This window comes from Haliaeetus leucocephalus, unplaced genomic scaffold, assembly GCF_000737465.1.
Source record: "Haliaeetus leucocephalus isolate CR32 unplaced genomic scaffold, Haliaeetus_leucocephalus-4.0 Scaffold1, whole genome shotgun sequence".
Taxonomy (NCBI): domain Eukaryota; kingdom Metazoa; phylum Chordata; class Aves; order Accipitriformes; family Accipitridae; genus Haliaeetus; species Haliaeetus leucocephalus.
In genome coordinates, this window is record NW_010972437.1 from 1009519 (window position 1) to 1033997 (window position 24479).

Sequence of the window (24479 nt, forward strand, 5' to 3'; positions counted from 1 at the left end):
CAGCTAGCCCGTTCAGATCGTCTGTGTGCTGCGGCATCGCGCCTTGTTAAAACACACTGCCTGCAATACCCCTTTACTGGGGAGCAGCGACACAGCACCTCTGCTACCCACCTTGGTAACACATCAGTCATCCTCAAAGCTGCCCCCACACACAGGCAGCTAAATGGGATTGCTCCAGAGGGCTTGCACGCCCCTCCATTTCGACATCAGTCCCAAAAGGACCACATAAATACCAGCCTCTTCCTCTGACCCTCAACCCATTTCCAAGTACACCATTAAGCCTTACAGTAATCTCATACAGCCCTATAGCAGCAATGACTTGGTACTATTATACCCATTTTACAGAGAGGTAAGTTTTAGTGTAAAGTCCTGGCACCCTCAATACAGAGTCAACAGGGATTTTGGTAGCTTGGCCAAGCTCAGATGCGCTACAGTGGTCCCTGCAGCACATGGAGCACAGCCCAAGAGGATGGCACCCAATGATGCCTCCAGCCAGGAGACAAAACTGCCTGGCATCATTGCCTGGCTTCACATACAGCTGAATGTCAGGTATACATACATATGTATATATAAAATAGTATATATAAAATATATTCATAATGCACACAGGTACACAATATTTTATGCTTTCTATGAATCATACCCTACAACCTGCCTGTGCTTGCCAGGAGATTGAAATCCTATCACCGTGCTTTTAAGAACATCATTAAGAGGCTTAAAGAAAAGAAACGCTGCGTGTCTCCTTCAAAACAAACTTTGCTGTATTTTTGAGGCTGATGCAAAACTTTAGCTGCAGTGCAGAACAATAAACAATACATATTTTATAATGGCAGCACAAAAATAGCATGCGATATTTCTTTCCTGGGCCTGCTAGTGCTTCTCTTCTGCTTTAAGATCACAAGAGAAGAAAAAGCACAGCTTATTCTGAGTGCCTTCCATTCAATGTTATTTATTTATCTAATTCATTTTTCCTTTTTGTCCTTTGCAGCCCAGCTTTTGCACTAAGGGCTTTAGCATGTCTACTTTTCACGGTGGCTTCACTGGGATATTTTACCTATTTCAACTGTTCAAATGTTTATCTTCACCAGGAGTAAAAGAAGAAAAGCTTGATTCCCTCAGGGTGATGCAATGTTTCTGCATGGCATTTCAATAGCATCCTGTTACTCAAACAATTAGAAATCACAGACACCATGCACGGAATTATCAGCATACTGCATAGAGATTTTTATTATTATGTAGTGCATAATGAAAATGATTTGAAGGACCCCAAAGCATCATAACAGAAGGAAGCGCTGAATAATCAGGTGATTTTTATTTTTTTTTGGACTGCAAGAGACCAAAATATTGTTTACTGGACATATGTCAAGCTAAAATGCACTAAAGTGGTGAATATATTTGTTGATGCCCTTCCCTGCATACCAAATGCAACATACTCTGGGAGGCTAGCTGGAGTGCAGAGCCAGGAGCTAGGGCAGTTGCCATACAGCTGCCACGCTGCTGCTGCTGCTTAATAGCAGGGAGCGACTCGCAATATTTAAAAATACATATGGATTTTTCAGAGCACATTTGCTATGATAGCTCATGGAAGTTGTTTCAAAACGGTTTCGTGGACCGCTTCTGGAGGCACCTCACCTAGAGCTGTCAGGAGAGCTGCCTGGACACTGGCTCCTTCCTGGAGCCAGACCAGCTCAGTGAGGAGCTGGTCCCATGCTCCACCAGTTTTCAAGGCTTCATCCTGGACACCACAGCTCATGAAAACTGCTTTAATCTGCTGTGCAAGGCACTGCAACTCACTTCCTAATTCTCCTTTCGTTTTTTCCCCATAACTTTCTTTACTAAGTTTTCGACAAAAAACATCACAAACTTCACCTTTGCTTCCTTCTTACAATTCAAAGCACCAATTATAATATGACCTTCATCTGGCTTCCCGATGCCTCTAGTGCCCTCAACAGTACATTGAATTGTATGCTAACACCTTTAGGGCAAAATAAATGTCTCATTTTATTTTGTTTTAAATATCATTCCTATCTGAAAGGAACTAAGTTGTGTAAAGCAGTCTTTGCTAGACTGGATGCTTTAAACCCAAGCAGAGAAACTAGAGAATTATAAGGCCAACAACTGGGTTTGAAGAGCGATGGAAAAATCCTCACACTAGCTGTGTGACTGGAGACGAAAATTCTAATTCTGTTCACATGCCAATTCAAGTCTCTGCAGGTACCCAACGTGTGAAGTTTATTTAAAGCACACAGAATAAAATAAATGCCTTTTTATGGTTTGCCTACACTTGGTGTCCTTCACGTCTCTATAGCCTGTGCTAAAACAAAGCTTTGCTGACTGTTTCTCTCCCTCTGTAAACATTTGAGACTGTCCTTCATGAACGTTTTATCGCTATGTGCCTCAGACTGCCGATATTGTTCGCTCCTATCTTGAAGCCAGCAGAATAATGAGAATTGTTCCCACGAATCCCAGCGTTTCGCCCCGGCCTCCAACAGCCAGTGGGAATATTGCAACATCTGGTGGGAAGCACGGGAGACCATCTAGCTGCAGGTCCTGGCACGGACCTTGCCACACAGGAAGGCTCAGTCTGCTCACGAAGAACTGCGGCACCAGCTGGGACCAACGGCAAATTTCTGATAACACTTTCGTTAACAACACTAGAAGTTACTTCCGAAAGCAGAAGGTGGACTCTGATTTATCAGTGGGAGTAGAGGGATGACGGCCTTGTGGCTAGCAGATACCAGTGTGCTGCAAGCCCCATCCCATGCAGCACATGAGCCATCCACTGCCGGTGGGGAAGGCAAGGCTCAGGAGTGACCTTCCTAAAACTAGTGAGAAGAAAACTGTGGTGAAAGAGTTCCTCCGTGTAAAGACTCCCTCCGCACATGCAAAATCAGACTCCCTCTCACCATAAACGGCTCTGCGTCCTCAAACATGTGTGCCTCCCACTTCTGAGGAGACCTGCCTGAGGCAGCACCACCTGAACTGGCTGTGTACTCCAGGCTACCCTGCTTGGTAAACTGACTTAAATTACAAAACAAAATCCAGTCTAGCTATTTAATGAAATTTTAGGAGGATACTTCCAGGCTTTCCTTCAGGCATTGTTTACACCTCCTGCACAGACAGAAATAAAGCAAAATAACCTCATATCATCCCGCACAGTGGTAAAATGAGATCTTGGCCCACAGGTATGAGCCTGGGACCTGAGCAAATCTCTGCACGTACAAGAGGGAGAGAGCAGTAGTAACCCTCCTTTTTGTCAGAGCATTCAAGTGTGTAGGGGAAAGCTGCTGTACAAAACCAGGTGTTATTACTGGCTGGGGATGCTGCCTCTTCTCTTGCTGTCTCATGATGACTACAGTGGCTAAGTGCTTTTGGGAGCAAGCCCCAAGAGAGAGTACTGCTGCCAGGGAAAGGAAGATGAAGGAATGAATGAAATGTGCCATCTCAAAGAAACGTCCTTGCCAGGAAACTAACAAGATGAGAGTAACTTTCTTCAGGTCTGGGACACAGATGAGCAGAATCCACCTGCAGTTCCTGAAAGGGATGCACCACAAGCACTGTGCTCTGGCTGGGACGGGCGTCCCGGGGGCACCCGTGCACCTCCGCATGGGAGAGCTTCATTACAAAATGGGCAGGCTGAGAGACAGCAATTAAGTCTGTACATCTGGGCACGTCTCACACAGGCTTTTAGCTGTGACTCGTGCATGGGAAAGGACCAGGGCAGGAGATGGGCGCCACGGGGAAGGGACACCTGCCACCCTGCAGGGGCTGAGAGCCGAGGTCAGCCCTGTACGTCAGCTCCTATTGAGTTTTCCTCAGGCTCATATTTAATGCATGGGATGTATTTTTAATGGCTCGGATGTGTGAACAAATCGTGGCCTTGATGTTCCAACATGGGTGTGTGAAGGAGCCTCCGACCTTCTGCAATGGATGCAGTTTTAATTTAATGGTTAACATAAAGTGGGATGGAAGAGATGAAGCATTCTATTAAGACATTTGATAATAAATTGGAAAGTGCTTTCCCAGTGCTTTACATAGTTATTCTCTCTGCTGATCTATTTAGCCAACACATGTAATTCTGAGCTACAAAGTTGTATTCCTGCTTTCGTAAACATACTTACATAAAACTCAATAACAACACAGTCTATTTATTGCTAAAATGCTAGTGGGAAATTGGAAAAGGTATAAATACAATTCATTGCTGGTGATCTCCTGCCCCCTGAAGGCACTGTAAGGCTCCAAATCTTGCTCAGTTCACAGCATCATAAAACTGAAGCAATAAATGTCACTCCTTTCTTGATTGCGCATTAGGCCAATCGGCTTTTTATTGCGACTAAATAGGCCGTCATGAAGGCACCGCTCACTTTACTACTAGGGTATGACTTTGGCTAAATGGGGGGCCAGGGAAGGAGGAAAGCTTATTGTTAAATAACAAAAAAGGGGAAAAGAAAACAGGAAAAAAAGGTGCAAAAGCTTGTTGTTCTCCAAGGTCTCTGCACTTGCTCTTTCATGCTGTAATGCCTTGATGTATGCAGACGATTATGTGTCAATGCACATTAATATCTGATGTGGTTTATCATATTATCCCTTATGTGCACTTTCACAGCCCGGTGAGCCCAGGCTCTCCCAGCCATGGGGTTACACAACCAAGCGGTGGCTTTGCCTTGGAGCGCCCGTGCACAGCTCTGCCCTTGCAGAATCAAAAGGGATCCTTTTGTGTACCTCCCACAAAGCGGCAGGAGCCGGGCATGATCTTTACAACACCCTGTATTACAGCAAGAGCACAAAACAGACTGCCAAAACCATTCCTTCAAATGCAAATAAAGGTGTGCGCTCAGAAGGCTGCTACACTTTCCTACCTAGGACTGAACGCTGCAGTCGCAGCTGGTGGCAGAGGAGTAAAAAAACCAAACCCTGGGTTCATTTGCTCCCCTGTTAAACTGGGCACATAAAATGGTTGCTTGCTGCCCTGCTGTCACACGTACATGTGGTATATGGACTTTTCCTGAAAATAGAGAGGGATGCTGTTGCTGTCTCACACAATGCCCAGTCACACACGTGCACCCTTGTAACGCGCACAGACGGGTGTTAATGCAGTCCACAGCCACACCACCTCGATGCCAGCCGAGCTGCTACCCCACGCATCTTCCAGCTGTTCCCGCCACATAAACGTTTGATTCACCTGCTCCGTGCTGGGTGTGCCATTTCAGCCTCCAGGCCAGGCAGAGGGAAGGCAGGGGAGGAGGACCCCTGCCACCTTCCAGTAGTGTCCCCAAAACCCTCCCTAAGCCCCTGCGTGTGGGCAGCCGCTGCGGCTCCTCCCCGCTCTCCAGCAAACAGCACAATGGACTAGCTTCAAGTCAGCTTTAGGTTTTCTCCCCGCTTCCATAGTCCTCTGTCCTTTCCCAGTCCATCCCCCCTGCCTTCTCTGCCATGACCACCCATCCCTCTATGCCTCCATGCATCCTGTCCACACACCACATGCTGAACATAGGTATAGGCTTCTTGGCCATGGAAACCTAACAGGAAAATTCAGCTATTTTAAGCCACACTTTTAAAATTATTGTAGCTTTTTTTTTCAGCTCTACTGTTGACAGACTAATAATTGTGAAAACAAATGACAGCTCTACATGGCTTACAAGACTTCCTCCCCTTAAATTTCAGACGAATTTTTGTCTTGCTCCTACAGGAGCATGGCACCATGATAAGGCAAGCAAACCCCCCCAAAATCTCACAAGTTCTTTTTGGCTTTTCACAAATCAATATTTCCTCTGAAGCAATTGAAGCATTCAGTAAGCCAAATTCTGCTTTTATCATCACAATTTCCAAGTTATTCCTTTGCACTCTGTGAACGACAGCACATGTATACTCCGACAGAGTCTGTTCTCCCTTCTGCCAGTGAAAGGCTCCACTGGCTACTGAGAAGTTACTCCACGATTATGATACTGGAAGAGAACTTTTGTTTCACTGAAGCCAGTGGAATAACTTTCATTGACTTCCACAAGCTGGAAGTTCACCTTCTGAAACTGAAAACCAAGTTTGGATCAGCAGCTGAAAAGAGGAGCACAAGGAAAAAAAATCTATAAGCTTTATGACTGTATAGGGTATTATCCCCTGGACACACAGCGAGTTTTGCTGTAACTGCAAAAGATAAAAAATGTCTTTTTTATTACAAAACCAAACGTTAGGGATTCTAGTTTTTGGATAAGAGATAGATGTGTCTTATAAGGTCCCTAAAAGACCTACTTGGGTGAGTAGTACAGATGGAACACAATGTGGGTTTGCATTTATCTGAGAACATTTAGAGCCGTGATATATAGTCTACATAACAGACGTCCTCGATGTATAGAGAAAATATAGCCAATTTCTTTGTGTAGGCTGAATTATTTACCAGAGTGTTCCAAAGTGTATTGGTAATAAAACACTATGAAGTATAAGTAACTCCAGACAATCTTGGCTTACGTTAAAACCAGGTTTTTTTTTAAGAATGTTATTAAGAAAATAAATCCTGAGAATCTGGAAAGGCAGGACTTTGTCAAATGAACATAAGTCTCTAAAGGATTGCATTGACTCAATGGATGGAAAGGTCAAATTCTCCAAACCATCATCCTAAGGGAGCTGGGAATCAGTCTCACTGCAAAATTAAATAGGCTATTTTGGCACAGGATGAAGGATGCAAAGATGGTAAGGTGATTTTGTGAAACTTACCTGACTGGGAAAAATGGTTGTTTTTAACTAAAACCAAATAAAATGTATGTAGAGTAAAACAATTTCACCAGATGGCCACACAAGCCATCATTTTTCCGAGCATTAACTTTCTAGCCAAGCCACTAGGAGTGCATTCAGTTTAGAAATACAATGTGCTCATTCCTGCCTCCTACTCTGGAGGACTGGACCATAAGCTGCTCTTAGAGAAACATCCTCTGAAGATAAAGCTAACTTCTTGTTCTGATATCTTACTTGCTTTTTCTGCAGACTCATTGCTGAGAAAGAGGAAAACCACATATTCTTGGCTTGATTTAAGATCTTTTAGAAGTCAGTGGGGATCTTTCTCTGGCTATGGTGGGGCACAAAGTCACTTTTTCACCTGGGCTAGTTTTAAGTTGAAACTGCCCACTGAAAGAGTCCTACAATATCTCAGTAGCTTACCAGCGAGAAACCTGATAGGAACTGTGGCGTTCATGCAATGCTCACCTCAGGACCTTATTTTCTGACTCTTACATGATGTCTAGACACTGGTTGCTAATAAGCCTGAAGCTTTCACCTAAGCTGGAACTGCTGCAACTTTGTTCTTCTTTGTGCTGTGGACAGCAATTCAAGCTACAATTTTGTATTTTGCTAGTTTTCCCATTTTTGTGCCAGTTCACATGGCACTTCTTTCCACAGGCCAAATGAAGGAACATGGCTGGGTTCTCTACTCAGCTCTCATGCCCCAGGCAGTAGATCTGGCTGAGCAGCCTCCTATAACAGCTACTGACCTGACCCTTTCTCAGAGCAGGCTTAATAATTATAACATATAGATAGGTAGGTGTCATCTTGCTTTTTCTAATATTCCTGATGTTTTGTCTTTCATTGTAAATCCTTCATTGACCAATTTCCAGTTGCTTAGGCTACTTTTTTACAGTATTACTGACTCTTAGCCCACTGCAAGGTATCTCTACAGTTATCTCAACATGGCGTCTCAAGAGTTACACTGGAAGTCAGCCATTTTCTTTTTATTTCAAAATCTTTTAACCATAGAACATGCACCAAATGAAACATTAACAGTTAACAGAGCCAGAATTGGGCTAATTTCTGGGCAGGCACTGGAGGTAGCTCTTAGGTTGGGGCTAAGATAAGTGACACAGGTGTAAGAGGGTGTAAGCTGCTTGGTCATCTCCTGCTGTGCAATGCAGAGACTGCATGCTGCAGTGCCTTTACTTTCCTCTGTAAACCCTTGCCTGAACTGTTATTAGACATGACTACTAAGCTCCATGTGAAGATTTATGCAGCAGCAGATTCACTTCATGCCTTAGGTATGATCTCAAGTTAAGCAGAAATTTAGGTCTTTGCAGGATTGTGTTTTTTTTAATTTGATTTCATTTGATTCCATTTCTGTGTTTATTTGAACCACAAGTCCAATGAGTATGTTTAAGTGTTATACATAGCCATGAACAAAGATCTACTTTTTCTCTAGGAGAGAAAGGAAAGCAGCAGAAAACAGCAATATATCTACTGTACGATGCACGGGATGTTGCAGATGTTAAAGAAGCTTGTTGTTTCTGCATCTGGAACAAGTAGGTCACACATAGTTATTATACACACTGCTGAACATGAAGCAGCCAATACCCGTGTAATGTATGTGAGCTTTCAAACTACCTTTTAGTACTTTGTAGTAGTACAGCATCTTGTTTGCAGATGCTCTGGTTGAGAGCAACTGATGGAAGGGGGAAGGGACCCAAAGCTGACTGACCTAATTACTGTGTGGATTGAGAAGCTGGCAAATCATTAGGGTTTTTTTTTTATGTTTTCTTTCTATACTATAATAAAGATAAATATTGATTGCTAGAGCAATATTGATTGCAGGGGTCACTGCAGATGGCAGCTGCATGATTTGCACAAGTATCTCCCATGTACAGAGCTGCTTATTTGCATGAGAATGCAGTTTCAAAATCCTCATGTGTTGCAGAATGTTCACTTGCCTTATAGAAGCATTTACCCAAACTATATATATCAGTGATTAGCAGTAAAATATGAAACAAAGGACTGAAACTGTTCATCTTCTTAATACATTTTGTGTGTGTGTCTGTCTGCCGTGGGTAAGTGGAGTTTATTGTCCCAGCCATGCGGAAAGAAGCACAGGACACAAGGGACCTGCTGTAATTGTGCTGCAACGTCACCACCTCACTTGGGAATACCACCCAGGTGCACAGCAAGCCTGAGACCGACGCTCCTTCCTTCACCCACTGACCTAGACACTGAACATGCCAAGCCCCTTCATTCAGGCCTGGATGCCTTCCTCCAAGCTCCCAGCTTTGGGTCATCAGGGACACAGTGTCCCCACAGAACGGTTTCAGCATCTTCTCCTGAACTGAACCTGCCCGGTGGGATCCTTGTCTGCTTGCAAGAAATGGAAAAGACCCCTCCAGCGTGGGCCAGGCTCATGAGGAAGGAGGAAAGTTGCCTACCACAAGCATGGTGTCTGTGGCAGGACACAAACCCCTAGGCTCAGCCAAGGAGGAGTCCTTGGGGTGTGTGGGACTGAGTTGTGGGAAGCAGCAGGGGTATTTACGCCCCTTTTTATCACTGGTGCAAACCCCCAAGTGGCCCATTCGAGGTCAGGCACCTCCTGCCAGGGATACTGCTGCCTCTCTCCTCCACCTGCAGCCTCCAGGAGGGAGGGAGGAGAAGGCAGAAGAGCCATATGCGGAGACGGCCTCCTTACTTCCTTGGATGCTGCCAGGCTGCAGGAAAAGCACTCTCTCCCGAGCACGTTGTACATCTCTGTGTGTCTGTCTTATAGCTAGCAAAATGCATCTTATTCTGGGCAGTGCTGCACTTTGAGACTGCTGCTGGCTGACCTGCTGATATTGAAATTCAAAGGAAAAGCATGCATATTTAACCCCAATTCATCATTCTGATTTTGATTAACTCTACAAGTCAGAGGTTTGCAGGCTTTAATCTTGTTTTAAGAAAACACTCCTGTCCTCTCTTCTCAGCGTTTTCCAACAGGAAATTCAACAGAAGGGTTTTTCCTCTTATTTATCTCCTTCCACTTACTTGGACACATTGTGGACCTCTGAAATAGCTGCCCAGTATCTATCCAAACCATGGCTTGTCCAGTGTAGAGAGTGCTCTTATTTCCTCAGTGGCCCGTAAGGAGGAGATTAATACTGGAATCCAGGTTTCTGACGTGGTTATGCACTGACACTAAGCCACTTTAGCAGATGAGCAGGCACTCCATTTGGTGAGTACTATTTATATACAGTGAGTGAGTATTTCATAGATGCTTTTTGGAAGATCTTAGAAATACACCACGGTTCAGAATGTTACGCTTCATTCTTCATTTCCTTTTAAGTATATCTCTCGGGGTGTTATGTTGAGTAGCCCTGTCTTACAAAATCAATTATTCCTTAGCCAGCTCAGAAATAAAACCCAAAGTAAGCAACACCAAATGTCTGATTTACCAATAGATTGCAATCCAGCGCTAAAGAGCATAGCCACTGCCCTGCTTTAAATATTCATGAAGCCCACTGGTGCAAAATGCATTAAAGGTGGGAATAATGCCAGTAATACATGATCCTCTTAGTGACAAGAAGCTTTCACATATTAAAGTAGCAAGATGTTAAAGACTTTCAACTGAACAGTCTTTGTTTTTAACCTAGAGAAAGAGATTCACTAATGGAATGCCAAATTGCATTCGCCCTTGTGATATTAGACTGCAGAATACGGTAATAATACATGTGTGCTTTACCATGCTGCAGAAGACCTGTTATTAAAGTGGGTTCTTTTCTGCCTTTTCTTTGTACTTTCCAGAGAGCGTTCACACACATATCTTACCCCTTCAAGTAGTCTTCTATGTGAAAAGCCCTCTATCAGAATCCCAGGAGTCTAGTCATTAACAGATTGGTTTTACGCAAACAAGATTTAAAAATAATGGTGACACAGTACAATAGCACAATTTAGCTGAGTGACAACTGGCAATGAATAACCAAAAGAAAAAAAAAAAAGAAAAAAAAGGAAGAGTTAAACCAGTGACAAGGGACTGCAAAATAACAGACTGTGGCAATGCAGAATAATGTTAATTGTCGCTTTAAATCAGCAGCAGCCCAACCACATCTGCTATCACACCTGTGCTCTCTTCTCTGATCTACTCTGGCACCCTAGAAATATTAGGCAAACAGCCAGCCTCATATCGCCAGCTCTCTGCGGTCTGGCTCTGCTACCAGCTTGTATCCCTCTTACCTGGAATGGATCAGGCATTGACCCTGCACCCTCAAACTGTTTCTGATAGGGGACACTGCTGGTGCCAGGCTCATCACCCTGTAACAACAGGTCCCAGGGCCACTTGGACCCAGTGACCCCATTTGGATTTTACAAAGCTCATCAGTCAGGTGGGATAGCTAAAGAGCCCTGCTTACATCTGAAATTTGATCCACGTAAAAATAGTGTTCAAATAATAAACTGAAATTTCTTTTCCCACTCAATCTAAGGACATTTTCTGCATGCCAGATCTTGGCAGGGGGAGTGGGACAATATGTCTATCTGGTGCCAAACATGGAAATTCAATTAATGTACATTTAAAAGAGGGATGTAGGTCCCCCACACATAGTCTGCTTTTATTCTAGAAATAAGAATAACAAAGACCTAAAACCCAGAAGGCTCATTTTTTAGAAAGACGTTTATCCAAGACTGATCAAGGGGCAGGGACAGGAAAACAGGGCTGTGTTACGGCATATGAAGTTGTTTACTTCAAAGCAGACCTTTAACAGGCTTTACATGGTCTTTGTACTTCTGGCTGGAAATCTGCTTTCCTGCCTTTTAACAGTTTGTCTGGTAGCATCTTCCCAGTAAATGCCCTTCCCTGCTTCCCGCCCCAAGAAGCGTCTTCCCCTACAGAAAGACCGTCTGTCAATAAAGATTGAGAACTTCAGCTCCTGCAGTCATTACACTGCTCTGTATAAGCCAAGTTGTTTCAAAGGGGAGGAATTAGATAGCGCAAAAGCTGCAGCGGGAACATAACTGGGGTAGGTTGGATCAGACTATTTTACCAAGCTATTTCTGGAAAAAAATAAACACTGCTACTCGGTGCTTATGATTAATAACGTTATCGTGTAGCTAATTTTATTCCTTGCCCCTCTCTTCTCCTGCCTTCCAATTTGGAAATGCACTTAATTATGAAAACATGAGCACTAGACTGTGAATTTTGATATATTAATTTTACCATGGTTTTGTTTCTACACTGCACCACCAAAACTCTCAAGGACAACCGGTCAAGGAGACAATGAAAATCCTGACACCTGGGGTAATTTTCTTAAGCAAAGTCAAAATTAAGCAATTTCTTCCACACAAATCTCATTACATTACTGCAAACCTATAACCATGATGCATCTTGCTCCTGTTTTTCAACACCACAATTTCTTCTGATGACCGGAGCCAGAGCAAGGCCTCTGTGGTTTGTTTACTTGGTGTTTTTGAAAGACTAGAAGTGGAGGTTATTAAAAGCCTGGCAAGACAAAATGAAAACAAGCACAAATGGATGACCATGACCATATTCCTAAGCTTCTTCACTGAATAGCAGAAATGTTCATAATTTCATGCCTGACCAACAGTGCACGGATACCTTGCTGGGATGAGGTCAACTGCCCAACACTGGGCCCAATTGTCATGTTCACCGCTCATTCATTCATTCATTCATTGACTCCTCTCTGCTCCATTCCTACCATCCAAGTTGGAGTTCGGGCAATATTGCTTTATTGACATCTCACTGCCCAGTCTCTGTATCCATCCTTTAGCTACCACCAGCCCACAGTTTCAGAAGCATCATCCAGACAACAGCTCTAACATTTGCATGATTATTTTGCTGTCTCTCTAAATTTGTATTAATTACTTAGATAGAAATACGAGGCTTGGCATTAAGGCAGTGTCAGAAGTACAGCTCTGTGAATAGCGGCTTTTTTGATCTATTGGCCATTCCAAAATCACAATAAAATGACTAGTTTAAAGTTGGCTTGATAGATGTTTGCATAGCTTCTAGGCAAAATGAAAAAAAAAAAAATTTCTAAGTAGATATAAGTATTTCCCTTCAGCTTATGTGGTTAAGGTTTAAAATATTAAAAAACCCCTGAATACGTTGGAAACTTCTTTAACAAAAAACAACCAAAACCAACCCAAACAATTTCCATTGAGAAAATGTCTAAATGTACACTCTAATTATTTCAAACATTTGAGGATTAGGTCTTCAATTCCAGCAACTAGGAAAAAGTGAGACAGATTTCCCAGTGTTTCTAATGCCACACATGAATTAACATGATGATAATACTAATGATACTTTTTAACTGGAAAAGCTTTAGGTCAATTATTTTTCCCAATTCTATTTTTACCAAAGTATAAAGCTGTAAAACCCCAGATGGAATAACATAAGTTATAACAGCAACAAAATGGATAACTGTGTTTCTAGACTTTGTCTAAATTGTACATGTTCCAAAATTATAAACCAGACTGTTTTATACATTTTTTCAGAGTAATAACCACCTCAATCACTGTGTGATGAATCTCTGGGTGCAGAAAATTGAGTATCTAATATTTGTAATGCTTTCTAAACCACAGTACCTTTAAATAATACAACATTCATTAAAATAGAAGAGTAGACCAAATTACTGTACCAAACATCCTCTGCATCTTCGTCACACTCGGCTCCAAACTGGCAAATGTCACAGGTCGATGTCTCTTTTTGATTGGTTTCACCTGAGCCTTCATTGACTGTTTGATGGAAAGCAGAAGAATATACATTAGTTAAGACAGCACTGTAGCAAAGCACTCCTCTCTAGAAAAATCTATTCCTGCATCAGCTTAATGCACTTCTCACAGAGCCGATGCCTGGCCAACAGATGTTATTTTTGAATGGGGCCAACACAGAGATTTCCATATTGGTCTGTGATAAATTCCCTGAATTATGGAGTTAAAAGGGAAACTGGAGAAAGACCCTTCCTCTTCCTTTTCCACTTAAACAATGACCCCTTCAAGCTGTAGCCCAGGAAGGTTGTGTCACCACTCAGCCTCACTGCTTTGTTCCCTGGGAAAATAATGGAGGTGTATTGATAGCATCACGCGCTGCCTTGTGTCCTTTACCAGTGAAGGCCTTGAGACGGACCCAAGGGGATGCTTTCCTCGAAAATGTTTTGAAATTACCTGCCGTGTGGTGCAATCTAGGCCATTCCAAAGGCAAACCATTTTTCTCTTCAGAAGTACAGCTACGAGCCCCAAGGACTAGTTATCTCTGGCAGGAAAGATTTAGTGCTGTCTAGAGGAGGGGACGATCTCCAGCATAGGTTAAACTTGAAACCCAGGAAAGTCAACGCCAATGTCTGCAATTGTGTAAGGTTTGTACCTGGCCTTTAAGTCAAAACCATGAAGGAACTAAGGGGAAAATAAAAATACAGGTGTAAGAGGACTGCAAAAAATATTGATGCCTGAGTACTGAAAGAGAGAAAGAGACCACGAAGGTAGGCACCAAGAAGAGGGTTTGTTAAGATCTAAAAGAAACCTTATCTACATTTAAAGTATATAAGCACCTTTTGATATCTTTCGAAAGATGCTGCTTTCTAGCAAGACACAGTACCTAGTGATATCCTTCTGCCAGTTACAGAATAATTAAACCAATGCAGACTTTAAGTATCAGTCAGCTTTGACTGATACTGTTATCTGCATAAACAGCCTCTGCAGTGTCATTCTTTCATTTCTCTCTTTCATTTGGAGTCAGCACTGTGGTGTAGGCCTATTACACGTCCAGATCCAACCTACCAAAGCTGGTGGACACGCAGAAGTGTGTCGGTAGCCCCAGTGACATTGATGGGACAAATCACCTGCCTGATGTTGTACATCCACTACGTGAGACCGTTAACCTGGGTGTTACCCGTTAACTGGGTTGTTACCAGAGGCTTTCGCGTTGGAGTGCTCTGACTTTGAAATAGGCTGCTTTTGTTATTTACTCAAGAAAGGACAGAAGTCCCAAGCTTTCACAAAGCTGTTGGAAGAGAAAGGGCTTTTGTCCCTAGAAAAGCAAGTGTGACCCCGATGCCTGTTTTTCAACAAGCTTGCGTTCTTACCCTGGACAAGTTATTTAACCTCTGTCATGTTTCCCACTGTGTAAAACGGGAATAATAGCACTGTCTACCAACAGAGAATATGGAAACAAGTATATTAAAAGATTGTGATATGCTTAGATACTGCAGTGATACAGTCCACAGAAATACCTAAGGTAGACGGTTTGCCTAAAAAGTTTTTTCCTGAGGCTTAATATAGTCAAAGGAAGTGTTGGTATGTTTAAGTATGAGCTATGCTGCAGCACTTTATTATCAGTCATGCTTGAATTTAGACTATATTAAGTTGAAAAAATTCACCTATGATGAGCATTCTGATTATCCTAAAAGGAAAAAAAGAGGGGTTTGCCCTATTTGTACAAGTTTGCTCACCTTTATATCAATAAAATTCACATACAAAAAGCAAAGGGGAAACCAGGAAACATATGCTGGATTTTTGTTCTACTGCATTGTCAGGCTTTGTAGGGAGGGTCTGAGCTGTGGTTTTTCTGTTTCCTTAAATGACTGAGGAACTCTTTAGGGTCACATTTTATAAAAGCCAATGTACGAGGGTGGACAAGGTGTCCAAGTGCCATGTTCTCACACCATTAGCATCTCCATGTGCTGCCTGTGTGAACCTGACCCAACAGCACCGGAGGCTCACGCTGCTGTACAGCTCCTCCCCACTTCTCTGCAGCTGTACCCAGGCCTCTGTTTTTCACTAAGTTTCATTTACATTTTAAATATAGAAATCTTTTTTACTGAGGAGATAACTTTGACAGCCAAACTTGGCAGGGAATTTCCAGTGGTTAAGATATTAGACAGGACATGTAATGAATGACTACATGCAAAGGACAACGGGACCTATGGGCAGAACTTATGACAGCCGAGCATTCCTCACCTACCAGGAATATGACAATTGCTCCAGTTCAGGAGGGTGAGGATATATTCTTTATGGAAAAGAGCTGTAATTCCTTTATTTTGTTATTCTGCAAATCAATTCCTTTGTATTTCCTTTTAATTAAAAACATACACCCAAATTTTTTTCCTTCCTGGAATGTTTCTATTTATTACTGTCCAGCAGGTGTGGTTTGACCAGGGACTTCACACAGTTCCACATCACACGCTGAGTAAGATAGCTACTTAAGTCATTAAAGGAAGGCATTTGAAAGACTGAGCATGTTGAAGAGAAGTAACTGATTCAGAGAAGAACATCCACGGTAAGGCACAACACAGTTCTTAATTTCTACTAGAAAATAAGAGGTCACTACTTCAGCTTTTTCTGAAGAAGCTCTGCATCCAGTGTTCCATAGTCAACATGCACTTTGTCATTAAGTGTCCAAGCATGCAGCAGTCTTGATTAAAAAAGACAGTTGTTTATCTGTCTCTCTTTTTTTTTTCTGTTTTCAGTAACCGCAGATAATATTATTCTTAACATTTCCCTAAAGTGTGTTTTCTCTCCCTACACAGATATACACGCTGGCATATGCACCAACACCCAGGACGGACACACACAGGGGCTTGTTTTCTCTGTGCTGTGCAGATAAGTGCTTTGATAAATCTGGACATCTTAGAAAGAGTTATTTTCCCAACATTTCCTGCTGCTTTTTAGCTTGAGGACTAGTGGATGCTCATTTTCTAAGGTGACTCTTTTTCATTTTTTTTCCCCGCTGCACTTGCTGATTTGCACTTGCTTTCATATCCCAACTAAAAAAAAATTGTTAGCAAAAATAATCCAGTTTCTGGGTTCCTCTTCTAAAAATAAAAGGCATACGATTCTCTTTTTCTCATGCACATTACGTAGTTCTCATATTAGCAACTGTTGAGGTTTAATGCCAAGACCCGGTAGCAACATAGTAGGGCTCCAGGGAGGCTAATTGCTGAAGCCCACCACTTATTACTCACGCAACTGAGAAATGTTAGCTGCAAGTTCCTATTTGTATTACCAAGATTAGCAACTTCCAGAGTTCAAGGAAACGTGCTAACATGGGTTAGAAGGTCACTAACATTATCTGAAAGTCACTTCAGAGACTACCTCAATCTCCTAAGCAATATAAATTCTTTAGCTGGGAAGGCACTACACACAATTTAGAGTCAATGGACTGTAGTAACCACAACAGCTCCTGTTTTAATCATTTGGTCCTTTGCTGGCGTTCTCACTGCACTCAGATCAGATAGTTGTGATTTCAAGAATATCCATATTGCTTGCAAGTCCCACAAGAAAGAGACCATTTTTGAGACATTTTACTTTGTTTCCATAGCTGAAAAAAACAGACTGAAAGTTTCATCAGTAGATTGGTCTGACTCTGTGCTTATCTCCTGCAATATCAGGAGAAAACAAAAAGCCCCAAACTGTCCCCCCACCATAGACACCTCTACTTTCTCTTTACATTTCAATCTCTTTGAGTCAAGAATCTTCTGTAGGTGCTACAACCCCAACAAATCATGCTATGACTTTATCCACACAGCTTCCCAGACTCATGCTCTACTAGGAGTTGATGACTGGTGGTTTAGTTGTTTTAACAATTAGGCATCAAAATCTCTGTGCTCGAGCTTCTTCCCAAGATGCTCAGCAAAAGTCAAAGGCAGGATGGAAGTAAACTCTGCAATTTCCAGAAAAGCAGCTCCAATGGGATGGTTAGGAATATGCACAGCAGCTCATAGACTTGATCTGATATACAAAGTGTCCCCTATTTCCTAAGTGACACAAGGGACATGCATGTAACTTGCCTGACGGACCATACTGTGAGGAGTAAATGGAAGTGGAAAGAGTAGCTGGTGAGCCACAAGGGTGAGAGACAATTAGGTGGCAACACCAGCTAACCACAAATATCTCAATCTCTCTTTGCTAACATGCCTCTGAATGCAACAGGGCAAACTCAAGAGAGCCTCAGTTCAGTTTTCATGTGGCTTTGTAGGACTGCTAACACTATTATAATAATCCTTATTCAATATATTTTAACTATACTGGAGAACACATCAAAGAAACAGCATAAAACATGATCACCACACACTTCAAAATACAGAAATATGACTATAATGAATTGTTATGATTGTTTTTTGTATTATGTAGTCTCCCTTTGATTGATGTGATCAGATGCACGCTCATTGCAATCCCTGATTCTGACTTGACTCCTCTCAGGGGGCTATTGTTAAAGAAGAACTTCAAACAAAGCTTGCTCTAGCTCATCCTAACAGGATATCCACTTGTTTTTAGCTATAAAATCTAGGTAATAACAAAAATCATGTGGAGATGAGGGTTGATAGCCATTTCTGTATTTTGGAATGAAAGACAATGTGCAAATTAAAAAGTGGAGGAGGAGGAGGAGGAGAAGAATGCTCTTCAGAGCAGCTGAGGTGATCTTGCCGCATGCTTCAGTCCTAACAGGAGTGCTCTGGGCAGGTGACAAGGCGAGTGGATGAAGTGAGAAAAAGAAACCAGGGCAGAGAAGCCAGCAGAATTTACTAAATGTGTTAGAACAAACACTACCTGCACCTCTACCAAATGGCTAAAAACACCTCACAAACTCAACCAATAAAAGCCCAGATGCTGCAAGCGACTTCACTCTAATCAATAAGTCTTTTTTCCTGAAAGCATTAGCTCAGTCAAACCTGCAAAGTGAGAAAAATGAAGGGTGCGAAGCAGGGGGTCGACTCACGAATGACTCTGCTCTCACAGTCTGGCACAGGCTCAGAACGGCATTACAGTCAAAATGAAAAGAAAATGGCCTACTGTATCGGTAATAAATCCAAACTCTGACATGCCTTGTTCTGCTTTACTCCTGCCGTCTGGCTCCATCTCAATAAATACAAATTTGCTCTCTCTCACACCCACAAACATGCTGGGGAAATTATTTATCACATGAGAAAACAGTGTCTCTACCTAGCCCAGAACCCGACTCAGAACTTCTTAAGGAGACCAGAAATATTCTCCTTCATGCCAATGGGCCTTTGATCGGTTTCTCCATACCACCAAGGGCCAGTCCTTGAAACCACCTCTCCGCTATCGATGGGCGGGTTATTTAAACAGCACCAGGGTTGTGCCATACCTGAGCTAGCTGCCCAGGAAACTAGACCACCTTTGCCAGCGTTTATATTGCTTCAGGTCCCATCTTGGGTACTTCCATGTTGTGATTCTCAGCCAAGTGCTGGAAAAGGTTAATGGGATGGCTTCAGCGTGATGCAAATACCTAACAGGGTTTTTGGGGAGGAACTAGATGTATCCAGCCAGCTCAGATTGCTGATAAAATGTGCTTTTATCTTCTCGCTAAAGACCATGTAGATACAGCCTGGCACTGCTTTGATGCCACCCAGATTCAATTTTCAGTGTTTTCCAGCTCTCATATTTGTACTGTGACTCTCAGGTTATATTTTTTTCTTAAAATCACAGCTGGTAGATTATCTCAATGTATAAGGATCTCAGTTTCTCTGCCTATTTGCTTTGAAAGGTATGGCTAAGCTTTAGAACTGTGGAGAAAAAGCTTGTGAGTTTAATAAATACCAGAAACTATCAAGTTTATAATTTTTAAAAATGAATTATTCTTGTAGGGCTGATTCATGATTTTTCAGTCCTGTGCAATGCTGAGTTTATGTTGGACAGGAAAGAAACACTTCTGAAACAGCTCACTCCTGTGCAAGGCCCCGTGCTGAGCTCACCTGCACCTTGTGTTGAAGGCCCCGATTCTGCCCTGGATAGAGTCTAATTAGTGCATGAAAACAGTGTCTGGGAAGTGCCCTGAGTTCCATAAATAACTAGTATAAAACCAGTTTCACATTATTACTAAGCGCTGCTGCTCTCTCTAGTCCCATCTTTAGTTTTTACCTCCTGTCTTGCTTCCTGTCATGCCTTCCTTCTCGTTCTCTTCTGGCTTCTTTCCTTTCCCCACTGCCCCCAATTTTTCAGTTGCAATTACCCTAACACAGGGCCCAACACAGAGCAGCTCTGGCAGACGAGGTGATACTGCTGGGAGGAGAGGCACGGGCCTATGCAAAGCCGCACGCCTCTCACTTTGCACAGCTCAATGTCTTAGAAACCTTAGAAGCCTTCTCCAGCTGTCATCCGTAGGCCTCCCCTGGCAAGATGGGTAGCCTTCACACCCTCTGAACCTCATTTATCGTGGCTAAAAGTGAATGGGACGGGAATGGTTTCACAGGAACAGCATTGCTCCTCTACCTCTATCTGACTGCTGTTCTCTCCTTTCAGCAGGCGCAGCTGGAGGTCTCCAAGAGCATCCGGCTCTGAAGTCAGGACATGACCCCCTACAGACCTCTGTAGGGACCTGCCTGTATTTGTACAACTGTGGCCAGGAGGGGATGGATTCAGTTCTTACTCAAAGTTTATTTATTCTAAATAAACACCATTTGCTTGTTTCTGCCTCATGTATATCCCTGCTGCTCCCACAGTGCATTTGATAAAAAATTAAATACGATTAGTCGAGGCCAGTTTCTCCTAGCAAATATCTCTAATGGCATTTCAAAAGGAATGGCTCATTGAATAAAACCCTATTGTAAGCTTTCTGAATGCTGACATGAAACAGCTGTGATTATTGCACTCTTGTGTGGTCCCCCTACAAAATTTGATGTTTGCCTGGTGTGTGTGGGATGCCAACATTGCAGATTTATGAAGGTGTATGATGACCAGCATTGACAGTATTTGCCAGCTTGAGGAAGAGGAGGCTCATTTAATTTTGCCAAAAGCTTCCCCTCATAAACAGCTTTGAGTAAAAAGCCAAACAGCACGTGGGGACTATTCATCTCTGCCTTGCATTAATTTAATTTTAAAGAGAAATCACTTCCTTGCAGGAGAATTTTCAAGGAATAGATACAGCTTGTTGTAAAAACATGCCTGTGATGCTGCCAAAGCTTTTGTGGCATCAGTCCCTGCTCTCATGTATTTCAATATGCCCAACAGTGCAAACAAAACAACCAAGTGGACATGCCCACAGCTGGATGGATGCAATGCGATGGGTCACCAACCAAGACCGTTACTAAAGGGCCTGGAAGGAGATTGCTGTAGTCCTAATTGCAAGGACCAGAAGATTTTTCAGGATCAAGGAGAAACAGAAAAAGATGATGTCTGATTCCTCCCTCAGGTTGGCTTGCCAGGCCACACAGATCATTAAACCCCAGTGCTGTGTCAAGGGAGATGGGAAGCTGCAGTCCAGGAAAATACCCAATATCATAACGCTTTTCTTATTGTCAGAAAAATGGCCATCAAAGGTTACTCAAGAGGAGAGTCAAGTGTGAGCTGCTTGTGGCCTGCTGGCCCTATGTGCCAGAAGGGAGGGGAGCAGGCCAGGCTCGAAACCCTCATCATCCCTTCTGTGGACTGCCAAACACCCTCTCCCTGCGGACCTGCAATGAGGTGCAGCATCTCTGGGCTCTGCTGAAAAGCAGGGACTGGTTCTGGCCCCTCCTCTTCCTCTTGTATGTCTGGGCTGAAGCTGCATCCCATACTGCCTGAAACAGGAGCTTGCTGCCAGATACCTTATGCTTGATGCACTAAACACATGATGCAAAGATAATCTGACGGATGGAACATATGGACTATATACATGCTATAACATTGCACTTACAGCAAATTCTATCAAGCAAATACTGCATTAGATACAGGTTCTGTTGGAGGACTATGAGCCAGCAGTGCCTTCCTGCAGAGGAAGATGCTACAGTTGGATGTAAACCACAGAAATTACCTGTCTGTGCTTTCCCTGACCTCTGTCAAGAATTAACATCCCACCTGAGGTCCTAAGCACTTTTATTCATTCTATGTGGAGAGGAACCTAGATCACTGAATTCAGAGAAATTAAATGAAAAAAATAAGGAAGGATCCAACCCATGGTTTCACAAAGCCTACAGTAAGGAAGTCCCAAATGGGTGATTTGACTTTCCAGGGCTCTCCGCACTGAAAGGGTGCTTTTGCCAGCTTCCTACCTGGTGGAAAGATTAACAGAAGACTTGAATGTGAACCCTTACAGCTACTCATCTTTCAAGAAACAGAATGAAAGGAACAAAGATAAAACCTAAAAGAGCTGTCTAGCATCCACTTGGTGACCACTTCAGTTTTAAGGTCTTTGTCACTTTGCTATTGATTTAAGTCTGTGTATCCTTTTGAATATTAGTATGGCTAGCAAGATAGCAACATCATACATAAAAATGTTCTTTATTCCAGAACAGATGAAACTCCCAGTGGTAAAAGAAGATTTAGGTATCTCTGAAGATTTCTTATCGCTGTGCAACATAACTCTCTAATGGTTCAGTGCCTTGGAGGGTCATCTGAGATCACTTATCACATAAATCAAATAGGTGGCAGGCTATAAGAGTGGAAGCCTATAGCAATTTCATGTCTTTGCTCGCAGACATCAAATTTATCTTTTAGGCAGACTACAGAGGAGATAATATGCCACTCCATTTAAGCCACTGAAGAAGCCCAAATCTGGGTATTAACCAATTTTAGGAAGCTGCTCTTAGTCTTGACTGCACCACAATTATCTTGGGAAATGACTGGTTTTAAATCCTAAAATGTGGACTGCAGACACCGGTCCTGGTTCTAATTTACACTAAGGCTTCTGTAAATCACTCTGGCAATGGAACGGAGTGTCAGAGCGAGTGAAAGTCCAATTTACTTTATGTCCCATTTACATAATCAGGGTGGTGTAAAGTGGCTCTACTATAAAAATGACTTGGGTCTACCTTTCACTGAATTCAACACGAGGAGCGCAGTCACTCTGCTTTTCTTCCATGTCATACTCCTTTCTGTTTATTTCTGTGATGCTAATGCAGGTTACACACACGTAACTGAGAGCAGGAGCTGCCCTGGCGCTCAGAAGTCAAGAAGACGACTTGTGTCAAGCTCATGCTCTGTAACAGAGTCTCAGAAGGAGGCAGCTCAGGTGCCAAAAGTGGCAGTCAAAAACCATGTTCAGCCAGGCTGTACCCTTGTGCCTAGTTGGGAGCCACGATAGATGGCTCCTTATCTGCCTCTTCCTCCATCAGCTCAGCGGTCAGCCTGTATGCAAAGGGCGATCCCCAATCCCCCTTCACAGCTCCTGCCCCAGAAGAATTTTGTATTTCCACAGTAGCACTCCCTGATCTGCAGTTGTCACCACTAAGCTGATCCTCTAAACTCGTACAACCAGGGCTCATCCCTGTGTTTGCTCCTTTCTCTGGAAGTGAGAATTTCCATTTAAAAAAAGAGAAAATCCGGCTCAGAGCTAGTTGTAAAAATATCCCTCCTGACATGTGTAAAGGTATTTCTGCCTTCCCAAGCCTGTAGCTAGGCAGTCCTTGGGCCTCTGCTGTAGCTCAGGGTGCACAGGAGTGCAGGCACCTAAGGACCTTGCTAGAAGCCAAGATGAGGGCAACTGCAAAGTTTCTAAGTCCTGCAGAAGGAGATACAATATTTATGCAGCATAGGTCCTATCTTATATATAATCCTGTTCTTCAACAAACACGAAAACATACTGCATCGGTTAATTGCATGAAAATGTTCAGCAGTAAGATGACCTTTCAGGACAAATGGGAAAAAAAATCAGTCGAACCGTGTTTTTCCTTTTTATTTCCATTATTAGTGGGCAGGTTGAGGCATTGCATGAGTAGCACCATTACTGGCTTATTGTACTCATTGGTTTATGTGGTGGAATAGTCATGTCCACAGCACAAAACCTATGACAAATACTGGCAGCACTGCTGACAGCCTAAGCAGAAAGGCAAGGGAGTTCACGAATAGCACAGCCACTCCTGGAAGAGTGGCAAAGATTTAGGAGCAGAAGCCTCCATGGGCCAGGTCTGTGGATAAACTGTGGATCTATTTTTGTGCTGTCACCCAGAATTTACGTAACTGCGTAGTGAAAAACGTCCCAGACCTCCACTAACAGGACAAACAGGTTTAGTGTGACATGTCAAACTCAGCCTTGATACGAGCAGTAGAGAAGCGTGGATTTGAATCTATTTACACCAGAATGATGTTGCCCTTCTGAGTATAATTTTACAGATGTGTTTATGATATAGGGGGAGCCATATGGCATGAAAGGTTTAAACATTTAATCTCACTTAGCTTCAATACACTGCATATACAGAAAATTGGAAGCCCAGCAGGAAAATGCCAGATTTCATTCTCACTTAGTCGTGATTAACCTTTATGAGCTCTCTCAGAGTTTTGTCACCTGCGAAGCCATTCAGGGCAGGCAGGCTGAGAAAGCCCTGACTTTCTGCTTTGGGCAAGGTGCCGCAGCTGCTGAGCTCAGAGCTTGAGCTCTCCGAGGCCTGCACTGCCCGAAATGCGGGCCTCTCCTGCCCGACTGGCAGTGCACCCTGCTCCATACCTTTCCCCGAGCATGGAAAGCGTAGAAGGGACTCTCGCCCTTCTCTTCCTGCAGCTGTGCTTCCTTGCATCGCTCAGGTGGGTCCAGTTTAGAGCAGTCTTACACCAGCAGACGGACGCAAAGCAAATAGCTGATATGTATCACACTTTGCAAATATACTCTTTCTCATTAATATTGATTCCCACACACAAACACTTTAGCTATATTCACTGATTGCATTACCATTGCAGAAGTGTAATTAACAAATTAAAAGGGAGGATTGTGATTCCGTTTAATTTGGGGAAAATCTTTAAATAAAAAAAAGAGCCTGATGCTTGAGGATCATTCCCCTCTGCTATTTGTTGTAATGCCATGGACATGCTCTAAGAGAAATGCTTTC

General features: G+C 42.9%; 1 protein-coding gene across 1 annotated transcript in view; it reads right to left on the reverse strand.

Moving 5' to 3' along the window:
- TMEFF2 (transmembrane protein with EGF-like and two follistatin-like domains 2) overlaps positions 1-24479 on the reverse strand; it is a 132255-nt gene that overhangs the window by 41065 nt on the left and 66711 nt on the right. The window contains exon 5 of the mRNA XM_010569059.1: positions 13365-13461. Within this exon, the coding sequence (XP_010567361.1) occupies positions 13365-13461 (97 nt within the window). The remainder of the gene's footprint in view (positions 1-13364; positions 13462-24479) is intronic.